Raw genomic sequence first — 20,079 nt, forward strand, 5'->3', positions numbered from 1 at the left:
CTGGCCAGCCTGGGTGAGGGGCTGAGGGCCGTTTTCAGGTTGGTCACGCCCCCCGGCGACCCAAGCTCCCAGCCTCTCCTTTTATTTTCTGGGATTTATTTGTCTTCTATAATTGAAACTTTGTAGCCTTGAGCGGAGCCGAGGGCTGACCAGGGCAGGCGGGAAGCTTGGCTTCCTCCATTACCGGGGGCAACCCAAGCTTCTTACTTGCTCCAGGTCCCTGGCCAACGCTATCTTAGTTGGGTTAATTTGCATACTCGCTCCCAATTGGCTAATGGGTGTGGCTTGTGGGTGTAGTGGAGGGGTGGAGCGACAGAATGATGGTTAATTTGCATCTTTCTCTTTTATTAGTGTAGATATTTGCATACAATTGACTTTTCAATATTTACTTTACATCCAGGAGCCTTGCTAAAGTTATTTATTATAAGTTACGTAGATTCTTATGGTTAAACAAGGAAATACATATTTATACATTTTGTTAAACACTGAACCAAAAACTGAAAATAGAAAAGGGAGCTTATCAAGGAATGGGCTTTCAGAAACAGAGAAATTTCATCTGAAACCTACAGGATGAGCTGGAACATCCATTCAAAGGCTGGAGAAGAGTATCACAGAGAGAATGTCATATGCAAAGGTCCTGAGGCAGGAATAGCTGGGCCTATTTGGGGAAGCCAAAGAAGACAAGGAGTCTGGAAGACAGGGAGTCTGGAATGGGGGTGGGAATGAAGCCCAGAGTGAGGGTAAACTGATGGGTGATGGATAGGAACATGGGGCAGTCACAGCTTAGTCATGCCCCTTGAACTCTAATCAGAATGTATGGGAGATACTAAAGGGTTACCATGTGACCATGTATTGTTAATGACTTTGCCCTTTCCCAAGTCACCAATGACCTCCACGAGGCGCGAAAGTCAATGGGCAGAGGCCTCACGCATCTAACCCATCAGGACCATCTCACACAGGTGGCCCCTCCTTCATCCTAGAAACAGTCTTCACTTGGCTTTCATGGACACCCCTACTCTCCTCCTCCCCCACAGGCCCTCCCTCGCCATCTCCTTTGCTACATTTCCCTGACATTTCGACACTGAGGCTTCATGGCTCCGATCTCGCTCCCACTGATTATTTGGCCTTTCTGCCCACTCATTCACCACGTTCCCACAGGCAAGCATTCCAATGTGCTCTGAGTGCTTTTGTTTATAGATGTGCTTGGGGAACATGTGTTACTTCCTAAGAAACACATTTCACTGAATGGCTCACGTAGTGGCTTCTCAGGGCACAGAGGGACCCTCCTGACTGTGGTTTTCTCCTCGTCTCTGTCACATTTCTGTTCGCCTGCCCTTGCTGGTACCCTGGGTCAGCCTCTCTCAGGCCAGAGTCTCACCAAAGCCTCCTCACCCAGGCTTTGCCTCAGCTGGCCCGTGACGCTTCCCCAGAGCTGCCTCTGCCCACCGTGCGCTTGTAGGAAACAGGTCCCACCTCCGTACCTGCTATGTGCGGGCCTCAGGACCACACCCCGGAGGCTGCTGCCGTGACCATCTCTAACCACCTGCTCGTTCTCCTCACACAATGTGTGAAAGGGGAGCGAGCACCATTTAAAGGCCCCTACCTCCACTCTGCTCATCCAACCATTGGACAAATACAGCCCTCACCCCCCACCCTCAATGCCAGGCTACTGTATATAATATGCAGGCGGGGCAGAAGGATGAAACGGGCCAGGACTACGGGCACCAGCGCCTGGCGATCTGAGGTTGGGCACATTTCCAACCCTCCTTGGGCCTCAGGTTCTCCCCGTGGCACGTGGTTTCCTCGGCCGTGTGCCTGGGTGGCCCGTGGTACAGAGTGACTATGGCAGTGCAGTGACAACATAGCAGCTGGTGGGTGAGGAAACGTCAATCCGTGCTGGACGGGCGCCATGTGCCCAATAGCTGAAGGCCCACTTTAGGGGACTGCCAAGGGGGGACCCCCACTTTGCTGAGCCATGGGGGAACCAGGTGACGCCACTCGGAGGGGAGGTTTCAGAGGCTTTGCAGACAAAAACGACTAAGTGTAGAGAGTTGCTCTGCTGGTCTTTATTCACTGCCCAGCAGGAGCCCATAGGCTCTGTATAAACAACAGAGAAAAAGAAGATCTTGCTCCTCCAGGGGTGAGGAAGGTATAAAATTCCAATTTTCACTTCAAATATTACCCGAGTTAGAGGAACTCCGCCACCTGCAAAGTGCGCCTCCCTCTCCTGAACAGCACCTGCAGCTTTCGGGGAATGGGGGAGCAGAGCTCCCTGTGGCCCCACAAGCTCTGGGGTTGGGGGTAACTGGGGCTCTGCTCCTGCCCTGGAGTGCCCTTTCCCTGTGGGAAGAGAAGCCCTGGGGTCTTGGGTCAGGCCCAGAGCCCAGGAGCAGGCTGTCCGTGCCACGTGAGGCATCCGGCTGCTGCCCCACCAGAGCCAGCTCCGTGTGCCCGGATAGGAGCCCGGTCCCCGTGGAGGCCCTCCCTGAGCCTGTGGTCTGGGAGCTGGGATGAAGGTAGAGGCCCAGGCTGAGGACAGGTGGGTGGGTGGTGCCAGAGGCCCAGGCTGAGCACGGGTGGGTGGGGGGTACTGGCCATGGATGGAGAGGCAGGTGAGCAGACAACTTCTAAGACCCTGTCGCACTGAGGACGCCTTGGGTTCCTCGGGAGTGGACCTGCCGCCCCAGAAGCCACCTGACAACACGGAATCTCCCATGACATCTCGGCCAACTTGTCCACCACTGGGCTTCAAGTCCTGCCCCCGAGGTCACACTGAATATGAGACATGTGGGACTTGGGACTGGACTGGAATCGGGCCACTGACCCGAGGCCCACACAGCCCAGCCCTGCCTGAGCCTGAGCATCAGGGGCTGGGTTATATGGTTGCCTCTTAACTCCAGGCTCCAGCCCAGCCAGCTCACCCTGAACCGTCTCCTGGTATCAATGAGGCAAATGGAACTGCTTTGTTTCTGCCCTGACTTTGCAGGTCATTGCCCAGGGCTCCCCAAGAGCCGGTGGCTAATCCCCTGATTCGCAGCAACCTCGAGTCAGTAGGCCAAAGGCCCAGCCTCGCTGCACTCTGTGTCCCCACGGCTCAGACCTGGCTCTGGAACGAGTTTGGGGGTGGGGCCCAGGCCCTGACACTGTGGCTGTGGGACCATGTGAAAGCTCCCCGGATGGTCTGTGTGTCATCTCCCCGCTTATAAACAAGGTGACAAAGGTGCTTCCTAGCACGTGGACTGAGGAAGAGATGGTACTAGTGCTTAGTTAGCTCAGACCATGTCAGCCCTGCCCTGTGCCTGCCACAGCCTGGCCAGGGGGCAGGGGACCCTAGCTCAGGGCGCTGGCCGGAGAGCTGGGAGATTCACTGACCTTGGCTCCCGTCAGAAGACAGTGAGCAGGAGCCAGTCAGGGCCTGGGCTGGGGTGGGTGGAGGGGCGAGGGCGGGGATTAACTCCTGGAGGGATGGTTTTTCTACTAAATGAGCATTGCCTTAGTCTGAGGAAGAGGTAGGGGAACCCCGTTGACTGTCCTCAGCACCGGGAAGCTGCCTGCTTCCTGCCATTCGTGATGATGACGAACAGGGCTAAGTCCAAGGACCAGGAGGGAGCGTGGGGAAAGGCACCCTCTTGGCCACACGCAGCGCCTTCGGTCTGGGAGACCTGGGAGCTGGGGTCCGGGAACAGAGGAACGCGGCCGCCCAGATGCCTCCGGGGCCAGGCCAGCTCCTGGCTCTAAAACACAAGCTTCTTGGGAACCTCCCACGGGAACTCGCTTCTTCCAAAGTGGCCATAGCACGCGGTCTTCTGGTAGATGGGCTTCTTCAAATCCAAGTCCCTGCGAGGCCCCAGAAGGAAGGGTCATTTCAGTGGGATGGAAACAGAGTCTCTCTACGAATTTCAGACCCAGGAGTAGCAGCCTAGCACAGTCTTTGAAAGGAATGTCACCACTCAGGTCATTTCTCCTAAATGTCCTGTCTACACGACACCGTGTCTGTGGGGTGGCTGTCACTGTCACTGGCCCCTGGGAAGCAGCTCAGAGGCTCAGGAAACCCCCGATCAGGGACCTGGAGTGCACTCTAGCCCTGTGGTGCCTTTCTCCTCTGTACCCCACTGACCTGGCCCGGACCAACGCCAAGTTAGCACGCTCTAGAAAGCAGGGATGGCATTAGAAGTGAGGACAGATGGGACTAGACTTGCTGCCTGAATCCTTAGCCACTCAGCCTCTCCCTTTCCTGAGGCCTCCCACCTGGGGCTGGCCTCCGCTGGGCCCTCAGGATCTCATGCGGCCCCTCAACCTGAGCTCCAGACACCCTGCTCCTGGGTGTGCATGTGCTGGGCCCAGGGCTCAAAGACCCCCTGCTCCTGGGGCTGCACGTCCTTCCTCCTGCTTCCCTTCCCGCTGAGCTGAGCTGTCCTGCCCACGAGCGCAGGGTAGTGGACTTACCTGACGATGACGCCAGGCCGGAGGTCGAAGTTCTTGTTCACCACGTCCAGCAGCTCTCTCTCGGTCTTCTGCGAGGTTCCATAGGTGAAGATGGAAATGGACAGTGGCGCGGCCACACCGATGGCGTAGGAAACCTTCCGGGGGAGACGAGGGTCAGGCACCAAAGCCGGTGGCAGGGCTCTGCCCCCCACAGAAATCTCAGATCCTCAGGAAGGGCAGCTGGAACCACGCACCACGCTCCTCTCGCCAACACACTCCCCGCACTGTCTGCCCAGAAGCCCTGCTGTCCTCGGGGTGGGCAGGCTCTGTACATGGCCCTCTCCCTGAGGTTCTATCCTCTCCCCGGACTTCAGGGTCCTGGTCACAGTGCCCCCCCACCACCCCCAGAGCCGCATGCTGTGGCCAGAGCTGGGCCAGGGGCGCGGGGACCCACCTGCACAAGCACTCTCCGGCACAGCCCTGCTTTCACCAGGGACTTGGCCACCCAGCGGGCAGCGTAAGCCGCCGAGCGGTCCACCTTGGTGTAGTCCTTCCCAGAGAAGGCCCCGCCACCGTGCGCCCCCCAGCCGCCGTAGGTGTCCACGATAATCTTCCGGCCAGTGACGCCCGCATCCCCCTGCAGGGGGAGAGGGGGAAACGGAGATGAGAGCTGAGCCGCAGGGCCTGGGAAGCGGACACTGAGGCACTGTGATCGGCGGAACCACCGCTGGGAAAGGGTGCCCTGTGGTGGCCCAGGGGCATGTTTCAAAAACTCCTTGGCTTGGAGTTGGCCAGACACCCGGGCTCCAGTTCAGACCAGTCACTGACCAGCTGGAAGTCAGTAAACCATCAGAGCCTCATCAGAAAGTGCAAACGATGAGCCCGCTGGGATGGCAGCCAGCCCCTACTGCCTCTGCTTCATGAGCCAATCACCATGCAGAAATCCAACTGCAGGAGGCAACGGTGCTGTCATCAGCACACCCGGGCCAGGGCCTCTCTGGTGCTGCCCCATAAGTGCCATGGCGCCCATTTCCTCCCGTGTCTGCTCTGGGCAACACCCGGCAGTGGAGACGCCAGGGCTCCGTGTTAAATGATTAGAGAAGAGTGCCTGCTACCCCCCCTGTTAGAGGTTATGTTCACACTCATGTTTCTAGCCTTGGAGAGGTCCTGCAAGGACACACAAGCGGCATGGCCTCTTTCTGGCTGTGCTCCTGCACTTCGCCTGGTCACAGGGCCTGATGTGGGGCTTCTGCTCTGTGGCAGCACAGCCACAGCTGAGGCCCCGACAGTGGCCGGCAGCCTCGCACAGATGCCATACCAATCTCCGTGGCCTCGCTCCCGCGGGGCAGGAGGGAGGGGGCAGCAGGTGTCCACATAATAAACTGCCCACCTCGGTGCCCTCAGAGTTGAAGGGGGCCTGTGGCAACGACCCGTGAGCGCCACCTGGTAAAGGTCAGTCATTTAGGATGCGAGTTAGCACATTAGCAGGTGAGGCAGCAGCCTCTTGGGCAAGCATGGCATCAAGAATGGGCTGTCTGGCCTTAGCCAGTCTGGCTCAGTGGATAGAGCATCGACCCTCAGACTGGAGGGTCCCAGGTTTGATTCGGTCAAGGGAACGTACCTTGGTTGCAAAGTTAGATCCCCAGCCCTGGTCGGGGTACATGATGGAGGCAACGTGGCAACCAATCGATGTGTCTCACATAGATGTTTCTCTCTCTGTCTCCCCCTCCCTTCCACTCTCTCTGAAAATCAATGGGAAAATAACCTTGAGTGAGGATTAACAACAACAAAAAAGGATGAGCTGTCTGGAGTGGGAGGGCCAGGCAGCACAGGTGGAGGAATCCTGGGGACACGTCCCCGTCCCTCAGGTACTGACAGGTACACAGCAAGCCTCACAGAGAGGGAGCTGACTTCACAGTTGTCCAAGGCCAGACCTGGCTGAGTCACACAGCCCCCTACAGTCCGTGCTCCGGAAGGGAGCACCCCAGGAACAGACAAACCAGGGCCTCATCCAGAGACCGGGGCGCACCTGGGGACCGCCGATGACAAAGCGCCCGCTGGGCTGCAGGTGGTAGATGGTGTCTTTGTCCAGGTACTTGGCGGGCACCACGGCCCCGATCACCTGCTCCTGCAGGGCCTTGCGCATGTCCTCCAGCGTGATGTCCTCATTGTGCTGCACAGAGATGACGATGGTGTGGACGCGCATGGGGATGACCGCGCCGTTGTCCTGCATGTACTGCACTGTCACCTGTCGGTCAGAAGGGCAGGAGACTCGTGAGGCCCTGCCCTGGGTGGAGGACACATTGCTGCTGGGCACAGAGCAGCCAGGGCTCCCAGGAGCCAGGGGCCTGCTGTCTTCCAAAGGCCTGCAGGAAAGCTCAACTGACGCATCTGGTATCTGAATGGCTGCCTAGTGCTATGCGATGGCTGGGCATCAGGCATAAGATAGCCCCACCTGTGGCCACCATTAGTGCCCCTTGGAGACTCGGGGTTTACACAGTTGTCTCTCTATGACCCACTGGACCCCTTTACTGCTATCTCAGAGGGTTCTGGGTGCCAACCAGTGTCCCCTGGTCAAAGCCCTCCCTTGATCCTCTATGTCCCAGGGCCAAGCTATTCTGGCTCCTTCCAAGGACACAGGAAGTCTGCGGGCCACGGCCCGCTCTCCCAGCCTCTCGGGGAGGAGCTCGGGAGGCAGACAGGGCCAGTGACTTACTGGCTGAGGCAGAGGGAGCTGCCAGCTCTGGGTGTTCTGGCAAATGAGAGGGAAGCGGACAGCACCCGGCGGGTGGCACTGCCCGCAGCACCCTCCAGATCAGGCCACAGGGACAGAGCCAGGATCACTGCCGCCAGCGAGGCCAGGCTGTGCCCGTTCTGTGCAGGACCAATTACTCTGTGAGCCACTCTAGCCGGCAGGCCTTGTGCGCTCCATTTCACAAATGAGAACACGGCTCTGAGAAGTGAAGCCACTTGTCTGAAGCCACACGCTCGTCAGAGAAAAGCCGAAGAGCCAAACCCTGCTCTGCCTGGTCCAAAGCCCGTGCTATTCCCACAGCAGCACAGACGAGACGCTTCTCCCGTCCTTTCCTGACACCTCAGTGAGCAGGAGAGCCTGGCATCCCTGCTTGGCCGGGCTGTGAGGCAGAGAGCAGCCAGGGCAGCTGGGGCTGGCAAGTGAGAGGGAGGAGAGGTGAGCACAGCAGACAAAGCTGGTTAAAGAATCGGGCATGGCCCGAGCATGCACTGTATGCCAGGAACCATGCTGAAAGCTCTAAGAGGCTGTTACCAGCCCGTCTTAAAGACGAAAAAGCTGAGGTCCAGAACATAAACGCCTTGGTCAAGGTCACACAGCCAGCAAAGCCAGGCTCTGACCGGGAGCTGTGTGGCCTGGCGGGGGCTCTGCCCAGCAGGAAGCTGTCACTAAGACCCTCAGGGCTATGCTGGAGCCACAGGCCCCCTTGCTACCCAGTCAGTGTGAACCCACAAGAGCAGTGCCCCGAGGGGCTCTGGCGTGTGGGGGCCTGCAGGAGTGAAGCTATGCCAGGGGCCCTGGTAGAGACACTGGCTGCAGGCACAGCACTGCTCCCAACCCAGGGCCTTGACAGGACCACGGGGCAGCAAGCAGTGCCCTCCTGGGGCTATGCCTGCAGCCAGTGTCTGCCAGCCCCAGGCCCGCGGATGTCCATGCAACACTGGACTTGTGTCACACTCCCACTCTGCGTCCTGCCTGGTCCAAAGAGCAACAGGGTGAGGTCAGGGAAGGGAGAGAAGGAACCCTGCCCACATGACATCGTGTGAGAGGGGCGATGCACACCAACATCTGTGGACTGAAGCAACCCTTATCTGCTGGGCTGTGCACACTCAGGGCCCTGTGGGAGGCGCTGGAGTTGGGGGCTCTCAGAAGGGGGGACCCTTCTGGCTCTAGGGCTAGATCTGCCCTTCGGGCCACAGGAGAAGGCTTGCATCCCGAGGGGCGGCTGAGGCCCGTCTCCTCTGCCCCTGCCCCTGACCTCCCCTCGGCCGTGAGCCCCAGCGGCGTCCTTGCAGACCCACAGAGCTGTGGCCTCGGAGCTCAGGGCTCAAGCAGGGCTCTTATCTCATCGTGTCAGGAAAATGCACCACGGAAAACACACCCCTGACCAGCTGCAAAAATAGCCTCGTGCTGCCACTCAACTCCCGTATCAGCAGGAGGCGTTTGCTCAGGTGGAAAGACTCATCCTGCTCAGTCAGCGCAGGTGAGGTGAGGAACCTCCTCTACCAGGAGGGGGAGGAGAAGGCCTCGCAGCGGGTCCGGGCACAGTGCCCCACAATGCAGCGGCCTGGGGGTCCAGGGGCCGGGAGGCTCCGTCAGGGGACCCACACCCGCACACAGGCTGCTTGGGTACCAGAGTGGACCTCACTCCCGGCCCAGACGGCACACAGCGGGCTCCTGGGCACACTGGTTTGCAGGGCGAGTGAAAAGTGGGGGGGTGGCTAGAAGAGGACTGCAGGTGGAAGACTGGGAGCTGAGTGAGCCCAGGTGGGTCCGTTAGCACAGATAGAGGGGAGCAAGGGTGGAAGAAGAGCCATCAACCCACTGGGATGTGGAAGAGGAGCCGGGGGAGGGAGCCCCCAGGACAGGAGGAGGTGGACAGGGAAGGTGGACAGGAGGCCTCCAGGTGTGCGAGCGCTGGCATCACCGTGGGCCTCGAATACAGACCTCCGTGGGGATCTTCACTCTGCGGGGAGCCCAGTGGTCAGGGCCCAAGGGCCAGAGGCAGGAACAGCAAAGAGAAGGTGTTTTTATGAGAAAGAAAGGAAAAGGCCCAGACAGATGCAGACTATCTTTGCTCAGGCGGCGTCCAGACCTTGCTCACGATGCGGAGACCTGTGTTAGTGGCAGGATAGTGACCAAAAGTTTGAAACCCGTTCAGAAGTTTGTGGCAGGAACGGGAATTACATTACCAGAGTCAACATATGCCGAGAAGGAAAACAACAATTTTTTTTCCTTAAAAAATTTCTTTCCATTTTCCAGTACCTTTGAAATTTTTCGTAATAAAATAGGGGGAGAAAACATCTAGAGCTGAAGATTTTTCAAATAAATACTCTTTTCAAAAATCCACAATTCTTTGTGTCCAGACTGCACATTTTGGCCTTAACGGGAATGAGAGGATGGGGAGCTTGAGGTGTGTGTCTGGAACCAGGCAAAGGAGAGACCCACCTGAGTCTTCGAGTCGGGCCTGAGCCAGGGGAGCACCCCCGAGCGCCTCAGCTCTGCCATCCGGGCGTTGAGTTTGTGAGCAAGGATGATGGTGAGGGGCATGCACTCCTCCGTCTCGTCGGTGGCGTAGCCGAACATCAAGCCCTGCAGCGGGGAGAGAGCCCACTGAGCCACACCCGCTTCGGACCAGGGCGGCTGTCCTCAGACCGAACCCTCCGCCGCACTCCAACCTCACTCGGGTGCCTCGCGCACGCAGCACTCGCGCTGGGCCCTGTGGGGGGGATGGCCCCGTCCCTGCCACCCAACCTCCTAAGAGGGGAGACAGCCCAAATCGGCATCAGCAACCCCAGCCTCCCACAGCCCGGGTGCCCTCACGTCGCTGCCCTGAAGTAGGGGCGTGCAGCTCCCTGCGGTCCCCCAGGAGGAGGGGTCACCCCATAGTGTGGTTAACCCGTTATTCAGGAACTTCCCTGCCAGCTCCTCAACACAGGGCAGAGCAGGGCCAGAGCGGCCGCACTGCCCGCGTCCTGCCCCAGCGCCCGGGCTCCGCACTCTCACCTGGTCTCCAGCACCGACGTCCTCTTCGTTTCTGTCCAGATGGACGCCCTGGGCGATGTCTGGGGACTGCTGCTCCAGTGCCACGAGCACATTGCAGGTCTTGAAGTCAAAGCCTGGGCAGAAGGGAAGCAGGCCGAGGGGGGACACGTCAGACACAGGGCAGCTGCAAGCAACTGAGCGACCGAGCGACCGAGCGACCAGGACCTTCAGTTCCTGGCGTGCACTTGTGCGGTGAGGGGGAGGAGGGGTGCCTCTGGTTAGCTGGGACCTGCCTGGGCCCAGAGCCAATGCCAGAATGGGGGAGGCCCAGTATCCTTACCATCACGTAAGACTCTTTAGCCAAAGGGAGTCCTGCACTGCGCGCTGCACTGTGTTACGTCACAGCTCGATTAGACACGCACGCCCTCATGGAACTGCTGTGCGGGAACCAGCAGCAGCCCCAGCTGCTCCCCTGAAGCGCGGTGGGTGACTCACACCTGCCCCGGGGCTGCTCCCAGAGGCACCTCCCAGGTCCCAGGTGGGATGACTGCACGAGGGAACCCGGGCCCTGCCAACCCTGCCACCCAAAGCCGGACATGGGCCTAATCGAAGTACCCAAATACGGGCCTCGACTTGGGAGCCTTCAACTTCACGATGTTGCCAAAGCGATACGCATTTAGTAGAAGCCATACTTCAAACTGTAAACCTGGATCTTTCCCTGTCGATATTCAGTACCATAGTCTCTCAGATGCTGGGCGGCGAGCCTCGGCCCCAGGCAGCCACGCGATCAGGAGGGTCAACAACCTGCACTCTCCAGTGTAGCCACTGTTAAACGATTTGCCCAGCGTGGCCACTGTAGGTGTTCTGGGCCGTGTGCGGCCGGCGAGGCAACCGGGGACGCTCTCAGGTTAGCTGAACTAAGTGCATTTTGACTTTCGATGCCTTCAGCTTAGGGCCGGCTTATGGTAATGCGAGGAGCATGTGTATTAAACACACTGAACAAATACGTGTCCCTGACTGTTCAGAGGCTCCCAGTGCCGAGGCCTCTCATCCTGAGATGTGGTCCCGAGGGAAAAGCCACACCTGCGAAGCGGAGCCCTGGCTGCCCTCCCGCAGCTCGGCGGGCACAGAAGTGGAAGCAGGTGGCACCGGCTGGGGCCTGGGCAGGGGAGTCTGGGCTCGCAGCAGCCCAGCTGCGGAGCCGCAGGAGGGAGCACATGCACAGACAGCACATTCTTCTCCCTGCGGGGCCTCCAACGCGCAGGCCTCAGCCCAGCGACCCTGTGACTGAGGAGCTAAAGCAAACGGCCCCGCCAAAGGGTCAGGTACTAGTGACAAGCTGGCTGTCACCCTCTTTCCAGTCTCTCCTGTCCACGCGGCCAGAGTGGGCCAGTTAAAGCAAACAAACAAGCCAACGACGCAGACCCAATCCATGGTGTGTGCACATGCTTCAGGCGAGGCCCTACCGCCACACCAAGTAAAACGGTCTCCTGCAGCCGGACCCCTTTCGCCAACGTGAGCTCGGGGGTGGCCTTAAAGAGGACATGCCCTCACCTCCCCAAGGTCTCTGCTGGAATGCTCCTCCTCCAACCCCCAGCCCCGCACACACCCGAGTCAGGCGGCTCTCAGTCAGCATCCCTGGGCCCTCCCGCCGCTCTTCCTGGTGAGTTATGCCACCAACTCCCTGCCGGGCACTTCATGCTGCATCATCTGATGCCAGGCAGTGCCCCCAACTCCAGGGACACCTCTGTCCCGTGCCGCCTCCTGTGCCCAGTGACCGATTCTAAAGGCACCAACCAATGAACAACCTTTAGAGAGCTGCCAAGGACTCACCATTTTGCAATAAACATCTCACATTTGGCCTAATCACTGTCTACATAATGACTCTTCTTTTTTTTTTTTCTTTTTTTTTAATATATTTTATTGATTTTTTACAGAGAGGAAGGGAGAGAGATAGAGAACTAGAAACATCGATGAGAGAGAAACATCGATCAGCTGCCTCTTGCACATCTCCTACTGGAGATGTGCCCGCAACCCAGGTACATGCCCTTGACCGGAATCGAACCTGGGACCTTTCAGTCCGCAGGCTGACACTCTATCCACTGAGCCAAACCGGTTTCGGCATAATGACTCTTCTTAATGCTGAAAACCAACCAAGGGCGTCACGTGACCTGGGAAAGTGGGGTGGCTCTCTCACTTAGAAAGGTGCCACAGGCACCCAGCCTGCCCTAACCCACACAGATGCCCACGTCACCCTGACAGCCAGTAAGTGGGCCGGCGCTGTGCACAGGCCCTCAGCATCGGGCCCTCACCCTGCCCTTTGATGCCCTGCAGGGGCCTCCTGGCCTGCCCGCCGCAGGCCTCAGTGCTCTCGGCTCTCGCCCGCCCCTGGTCACTGCTCCTGCTCCACTCCTGCCAGGGCCTGTGCCCCTCCCTGGGCTTAGGCTCCCACACTGCCTGCCTCCGTCGCCCGCTCCCAGGACCAGTTGTGGGTTAAGTCCTCTTCTTGTCCATAATGGGCAGCAGCACAGTTTAGCAGAAAGCACGGGAGGCCCAAGAGGGGCAGCCACGCACTGACTGTCACCTCATAGAAACCATTTAGCTTGAAGCTCGGATTTCCTCATCTGGGTAGAAGCGCAGCAGGGTCTTCAAGCAGTTAAGTAAGAGGACACAGAGACCAGCGCCAGTGCCAGCCGAGGACAGGACCCGGCGGAGGGCAGCTCCTTTTCCTCGGAGTTCTTTCTCTTCCAAAAGCTCCAAGAGGGCAGGACACTAAACAAGGCCAGAGTTACGATGGATGGACTGGGCGGTTCTGTGGGCGGTCACTGGGCTGCCTACTGCTGCCAGGCTTTGACCCCTGGTCCCCGACAGGCGCCCCTAGGACTGTCTCTCCCCGGGTGGCCTGTGCCCGTCCAGAAGCCTCTGATGTGACAGCCTGGGGGGCCTCCCGCGGAGTCCGGGCCCTGCCTTACCCTTGGCAGAGTCGTCGTAGCCAATGTGCTTGATGGTGTCTCGCACCACCCGCTGGTAGTCCACCATGGCCATGGAGGTGATCTCCCCACACAGCAGCACCATGCCCGTCTTGCACACTGTCTCTGGAAGGGAAGGACAAAAGGGAGTGGCCAGCGCCAGCACAGGGACGCCTAATGGCTAGACCTCTCCCCGTGCTGATAAAGAGACTCACAGCGAACCTTACCAGACGGGAAATAGCAATAGCAACGCTAATAAAAGGAGTGAATTCCAGCATGGTTGCTGACCACCTTCAATGCCCCAAGAACTACACTTCGGAAAGAACTGGTTACACCTGAGTTTTTGTACCAAGTTTTCATATCACACTTACTACTCGTGTGACCTTGAACAACTTAGCCTCTCTGTCTGTCTCCTTCACTGTTAGGTGAGGCGAAGAAGAAGACTGCAGTGTGGATTAAAAGGAGACCACGACTGCACGTAGTTGGCCTAAAGGATGCGCTCAGCCTGTGCGACGCTCTCCCGCCCCTGCTGCTAACCTCCACTGCGGCCTTCAGGGAGTGGGATCCTGAACAAAGAATCTGAGCTGTTTACGAAGATGTCGGCGTGAAGTCTACCCTCAGAGGGACACCTAGTCCTCAATCCAGGGGCCAGGGTGGCACTGGAGAGGGACAGACGGTCAGTGCAGCAGACAGGCCAGGGCACCAACAGGAGGACAGCAGGCTGTGGTCTCCATGGTGGGCACGCCTACGCGGTGACGGTGGCCAAGGCCCTCATTCAGCCGCACGCACTGTCCCTCAGTGAAGTGAGAGGACTCGCTCTAATCACTCGGGGCCCTCCTGACTCTGCTGTGGTGAGGGCTTCGCCTCAGCAAAGGACTCAGGCTGCCCGTAGGGCTCCGCGAAGGGCCCAGGCGCTTCTTACCACAGGCCACCTTGGCATTGGGGTCCTGCTGGAGGTGGGCATCCAGCACCGCGTCGCTGATCTGGTCACAGATCTTATCTGGAAAAGAATGAACATGTGAAGGAATCACGGAAATTAGGTACAACAAATGAAATGCTAAAAGAATTCGCTATTCTGTCAGTTTACATAGCAACTCTGCCTAAAAGGACATTTCTTCCCGTTTCTGCCTAATTTTGTATGATGTATAAAATTATAGAATTCCTAAAAACAGAAATATATTCCAAAACCAGTTCTAAGAGTCTACAGCAATTCACACACACACACACACACACACACACACACTTCTAACTAAAAGTCCCTCATTCCTCAACATATTCCTCTCAGTCTAACACCCAGGAAAGTCCTGGACATAGAAGTTAAAACAGCTACTAACACCGGTGAGATTAGGTGCCAAGGTGTGAAGTCAGAAGGGACAACCCGATGCACGTGCTGCAGGTTCCACAGGATGCAGCGTGTGGTGTAGAACTCGCCAGCCCAGCCCCACCCCAGCCGTGGGCTGAGAGGACCTCTGAGCACCAGTGCTGATTGCAGAACATTCCCACGGGCAGCTCTCGGACCCTCCCCACGGCCACTCGGCCTCCTAAAGGCCAGATGTTCTAACAGCTGGGCCGACCTCCACAGTCAAGGTGGACTGACAGTTCAGCACCAGCCGACCTTTGACCTCACTCTGTGTTTGCCTTCGAGACTCTGCATGGGTGAGCTCATAGACCACTAGATGACTCTGTGGAGAAATCTACCTTGCTTTGGGGTCCCGTGAACTGTCAATGCTCACAAATTCTGACATAAAGGTGGCATCTATTTATCTATTTATACATATTAATATCATTTAATATCCAAAATACCCGTAGGGTCTGCTCTTAATAAATTAATAAGGTTTTTCCAGTTTTATTGAGATATGGTTGGTCTATAAAAATGTTGTGTATAATTAATGTGTACAATTTTATGAGTTTGGACATATGTATACATGCATGTTACCATTACCATATCAAGGTAACTAACATATCTATCACCTCCAAAAGTTTCCTTGGGTTTCTCTCTCTTTTTTTAAGTTTATAAATTAAGAACTTGGATCCAGAATCAAGCAATTCTACTCTCAAAAGCACATTATACGTTCTGTAATTAAAAATGTCAATTTGTTATTAAAGGTAAATTCCCCAATTTTTCCTTGCAAAAAGTGCTATTAAACACATGTTTGAACTAGCGGGTATTATGCTAAGTGATATGAGTCAGACAGAGAAAGGCAAATAACATAATTTTACTAATATGTGGAATCTCAAAAAACAAAACAGAAATAAACTCATAGACACAGAGAACAAACTGATGACTGCCAGATGAGAGGGGGTAGGGTGTTGGGTGAAAAAGGGGTAGGTGTTAAGAAGTACAAATTGGTAGTTACAGATGAAGATGGAAAGTACAGCATAGGGAATATAGTCAATAATATTGTAACAACTATGTATGGTCAGATGGATACTACATTTACTGGGGTGATCACTTAGTAAGTTATATAAATGTCTAACCAGTATGCTGTACACTCGAAACTAATATACTATTGAATGTCAACTGTAATTTTAAAACTTTTAAAAAGAAAAAATAACCATACGTTTGAGTTTTTCTATCCTCCTGCCACTGGCAGAACTGCTTGTAAATCTAAGTTTGTCTGAGTCGTAGCCTCTGCACACCCTCCCAAGGAAGGTGTCCTGCTGCTTTAACATCCACGTTAGGCTGACCCATCAGGACTCTTGGGAGCCGATCGTGATGACTCTGCTTACTTAAAGGACATGGGTCACATGTTCCCAACGCACACAGAGAAATGGGATAAGGGGTATTAGGGATAAAGCTGGAGCTGAGCAAGGATATCAAGATAGCTTGACAGTCGGCTGGTGTGGCTCAGTGGTTGAACGTTGACCTATGAAAGAGGAGGTCACGGTTCAATCCTGGTCAAGGCACATACCTGGGTTGCAGACTCGATCCCCAGTTGGGGGCATGCAGGAGGCAGGTGATCAATGACTCTCTCTCATCATTGATGTTTCTATCTCTCTCCCCCTCTTCCTTCCTCCCTGAAATCAATAAAAATATTTAAAAAAAAAAAAAAAGATAGCTTGACAAACTAAGATAACATCTAAGGAGGCCCTTCAGAACTGTTTCTTTCGGCTTTGGAAATTTTTATCGTTATCACTTAGTAGCCATAAGATAGCTAATAGGTGGTTTTGTTGGAAGTTGAAAAAGAAGCATTAATTTTATCTTTCTGGTGGAGAGGAATTTAGCACTGGAATAACAAACAGAAAGTCACCAATCCTTAGTGGAAACTGACTGACTTATGTGGACAGTTAATCTTTAGTGGCAAGTGAAAGGAGAATCAGACAAACTGTAGTCTGCCATTCAGTAGACAAAACAACCAATTGATCGGCTGGAATTTTCCTTCTCTGTCCACCGAGCACCTTGCTGTGTGTGCCCTGGGACCACTGGCCACTGCATGCCAAACCACCCACTTCCTCCGGGCGGAGCAAATCCTAACCTATATTTGGCTTTCAAAAGCCAGGGAGCTGTCCAGACTTTGCCAGACATAGCAATGAAGCAGAGATTATGAGTACGGTAGACCTAGAAACTTTGTAAAATTGTGCATAATAAAAAAGATGATTTACATTGAATTAAGTCACGAGGTTTCTTAACAGCGTGACTGTGGACATTTAGGGCTGGAAAATTTTTTGTTGTGGGGAGATGGACTTGTGTATGCAGGATGTATAGGAGCATGTCGGGCCTCTTATCCATTAAATGGCCATTACAAACCCCCCTTGGTTGTGACAATCCCAAATGTTTTCACACATTTTGAAGTGTCCTTGGGAGAAAGGGGACAAAATCGCCCAAGTTGATAACCACTGGCTAAAGCATATGGAAGGAGTAGTGTATTGAGATATTTAAAGCTGAGTTACAAGGTACAGAAGTTAAATCTCTTTGAGGAAGAACAAGAACAAGAAAAAAAAAGTAGACTTGGTGATGAGTTACCAAAAACTTCAACTGGTCCAATGAATTTTGAAGAAGTGCTTAAATACATAAATCAGCGTGTCTAGCCCCAGGGTTTTCTTGGAACAATGGTTCTCAAAGTAAGATTCCCACACTACAGGCAGCAGCAGCTCCTGGGAACTTACTGAAAATGCAAATTCTGCCCGTGGGCATGGCTCAGTGGTTGAACGACAACCTATTAACCAGGAGGTCAAGGCTCGAAGTCAGTAACCATTGATTCTCTCTCATCATTGACGTTCTGTCTCTCTCTTCCTCTCCCTCCCTCTCTGAAATCAATAAAAAATACATTTTTTAAAAAAGAAAATTCTTTTTTAAAGAGTTTCTTTTAGCCAAAACTGACAACAATTGCCAGTTTTCAACTGCTCCCCAAAATGCAAATTCTTGAGCCTTCCCGAGACCTACTAAATCAGAGAGTTTGGGGGTGAGGCCCAGCACTCTGCATTTTACCCCGGAGTTTGAGAACCATTCCTCTAAACACTGAGGCTCTGATCCTGGCCTCCACTGTCACCAAGGAAGCCTCTCTCAGGAAGCCTCTCCCACCTACTTTTCAGGTACCAAAAGAACGCTTGAATTTTCTTCCTCTTCGAGAAGTCATCTGCACTTTCTTCTATAACACACCGGAGACTTCCAGAACCTGGAGCTCCATCCCAACAGAGGATGCACTGCCGCTTATTCCTAAGCTACATGTGCTTTACACGAAAAACTTGGTGACCCTCGGTCTTGTTTGAGGGAACATTTTCTGTTGACTTAAGCTGCTCGTTGATAATAAGTTAAAGATTTACTAATATATATATATATGTATATATATATACACATATAATGTTTGTATCTGATGATAATTTTATGTCCCTGACTATCTTTAGTCAACAAGCTGTGTGGTCTCTGCTGCAGCCCCCCCCCCAACCCCCCCCCCCCCCCACGCTGAGGGCTGATGCCCATGGTGGTGGCGGCAGGAACCCTCAGCTTCATTCACTTGCAATGCTTCATTGGCATGCGATGATCTGTTTTGCAAAACTACAAATAGAGTAAAAAAATACTTCACAGTGTTCCTCCAGAGAGCCCTGAGAGTCACTAACACCTCTAGCAAAAGTGACTCCCTCGGTCCAGGTCACGTCGGGCCGGTACAGCCTACTCACCAGGGTGCCCCTCTCCTACGGATTCCGAGGTGAACATGAAGGCCCCTTCTTCACTGAGAGAGCTGTCATACAAGCCATCCACCGGTCCGTTCATCTTTTCACAGGTCTCCGCTCAGCTTCCTCAAGGCAACCGTTTAATGCTGTGACTTTGAGTTTTTCTCTTTTCTTTAAACCCAACAGGCCTGTGGTTGGCAGAAGCGCAGGGGTCACTCCCGCCTAACTGCTGGTGAGCATTCGAGAGCAAGGCGAGGATGCTGTGAAGGGAGGGACTGAAGGTGGCAGTGTGGCTACCTGGACTGGCCAGAGCTGGCTCCTGAGTGACCCTATATATGGAAGAGTGAAAGTGCCAGCACGTCATGTGAGAAAAGGGGAGGAGTCCATTTCCTGGGAGGGGTCACTTCACCTGGAGGGGTTTCCGTCTTCAGCTCTGACCCCCGGCCTGGGCACCTGTCAGTGGTGGGAAAGAAGGCTGCGGAGACCCCGTGGAAGGGACGCTCTGCAGGCTCTGCAGCCAGACTCCATGCTGCCCAAGGTCAACATCCCACCTTGGGGGGGGGGGGGGGGCCCTGGTTACTCAGGGGCACACACAGGCAGCAAGACACTCGCTTTCCAGGGATCTGGTTTAGGCTGCGATTGCAGCACAGGGTGGCCTCCGCTGCTGGGTGTCCCCTCCTCCCCCACAGCCCGCCTGGATGGGCTCTCCCTTCTCCCGCCTCCTCAGAGCGAGAGCGTGCGCCTGGGCTCCGAGGCCGCTGGGGGGTTACACAACAGACCCATGTGGAGGCCACGTTGTTCTGCTGGTAGAAGTCACCCAAACTGTCAGCCTCTCTGAGGCGCTGGCAATCACACGAAGAAGCAAATGTTTAAAAAGTGTCCGGGCTTTGGGGGAAGGACTCTTGAGAGACAGATTCGTTACGGGGAACCTGTCAGAGCCCCGTGTCCCAAAGCTTCCAGATGTTCAGTTAGACACCTACATCTTCAGCCCTGTACACTTAGTAAACACCCTGCTCACCTAACTCTGCATTGTTTTTTGCTTCGACCAAGAAAAGCAATAAACAGAATGTATCTTTAACCACTTCATGCACTAAAAGATGGCATTTCTCCCTTCGTTCTCACCCACTCTCAGATCTGCTGCACCCTCCGGCCCCAGCAACAATAGGGAACCGAGGTCTCAGGAATGGGAATGGCTGGAGAAACCACTAGAAAGCAATACAAAATAATCAACCAAAACCTGATGCATCAGAGGTTGGACTGTGGGGAGCAAAAGGTAAGATGTAATAATCCCGACTAACAATTCCGGTGACCAAATCCCCTCTGTGCCTCTAACATGAGACTTAAAGCCCTTGTCTGGGGCTCCAAATCTTGAGTTTTGCCAATGGCTCAGCGGTAGCAGCACTATCCCTCCCGGCGATTAAAACCACATGGAAGTGACCTCTTCAGAGATGGAGAGACTTTACACACATGGACTGAATCAGAAGCATTTAACAACGAGAGGCTGGAATGCTCAGGCACAGGCGGCTGCTGACAGTTCAGAGAGGAACGAGCCAGAGATGGGATGGAAAAACGACGAGTCAAATAGGGACTTTAGACGATAGCGCCTGGAATCCTCCTGTTTGCACTTAAACTGTTTCAACATCGCTGTCCCTTTGTAAAGTTCTTCTGGGTACATTGGTTCCAGGCCTTGAGGCAATGTGAGCTAATGTTTAATGTGAACTGAAGACCGAGGTCACCCTAGCAGTCAGAACTGCGGCCATTCTGTTCTAAATGTGCTGTAAGGGCAAGGTGAAGTTTAAGGATCAAGTACCCGTCAAGTTCCCGAGAGCTAGCGAG

The 20,079-nt window shown here is 54.8% G+C and overlaps 1 protein-coding gene across 1 annotated transcript; it reads right to left on the reverse strand.

Moving 5' to 3' along the window:
* Positions 1 to 318: 318 nt before the first annotated feature.
* Positions 319 to 18,540, reverse strand: MAT1A (methionine adenosyltransferase 1A). Its single transcript, XM_036337266.1, has 9 exons — positions 18,250 to 18,540; positions 14,054 to 14,131; positions 13,135 to 13,257; positions 10,184 to 10,296; positions 9,626 to 9,769; positions 6,455 to 6,673; positions 4,880 to 5,062; positions 4,447 to 4,580; positions 319 to 3,837 (listed from the first exon to the last, which is right to left on the reverse strand). Exons 1-9 carry the CDS (start codon positions 18,341 to 18,343, stop codon positions 3,735 to 3,737), a joined length of 1,191 nt encoding a protein of 396 aa, XP_036193159.1. The 5' UTR covers positions 18,344 to 18,540; the 3' UTR covers positions 319 to 3,734.
* Between the last annotated feature and the right edge of the window lie 1,539 nt (positions 18,541 to 20,079).

Source organism: Myotis myotis, unplaced genomic scaffold, assembly GCF_014108235.1.
Source record: "Myotis myotis isolate mMyoMyo1 unplaced genomic scaffold, mMyoMyo1.p scaffold_m19_p_15, whole genome shotgun sequence".
NCBI lineage: Eukaryota > Metazoa > Chordata > Mammalia > Chiroptera > Vespertilionidae > Myotis > Myotis myotis.

Excerpts from the sequence above, each read along its gene's own strand:
- MAT1A (XM_036337266.1), bottom strand. The coding sequence starts at position 18,343 with ATGAACGGACCGGTGGATGGCTTGTATGACAGCTCTCTCAGTGAAGAA. Across the intron at positions 10,297-13,134 it reads CTACGACGACTCTGCCAAGG|GCTTTGACTTCAAGACCTGC; the intron begins GTAAGGCAGGGC and ends CCTTCTGCCCAG. Across the intron at positions 4,581-4,879 it reads GCCGGAGAGTGCTTGTGCAG|GTTTCCTACGCCATCGGTGT; the intron begins GTGGGTCCCCGC and ends CTCCCCCGGAAG.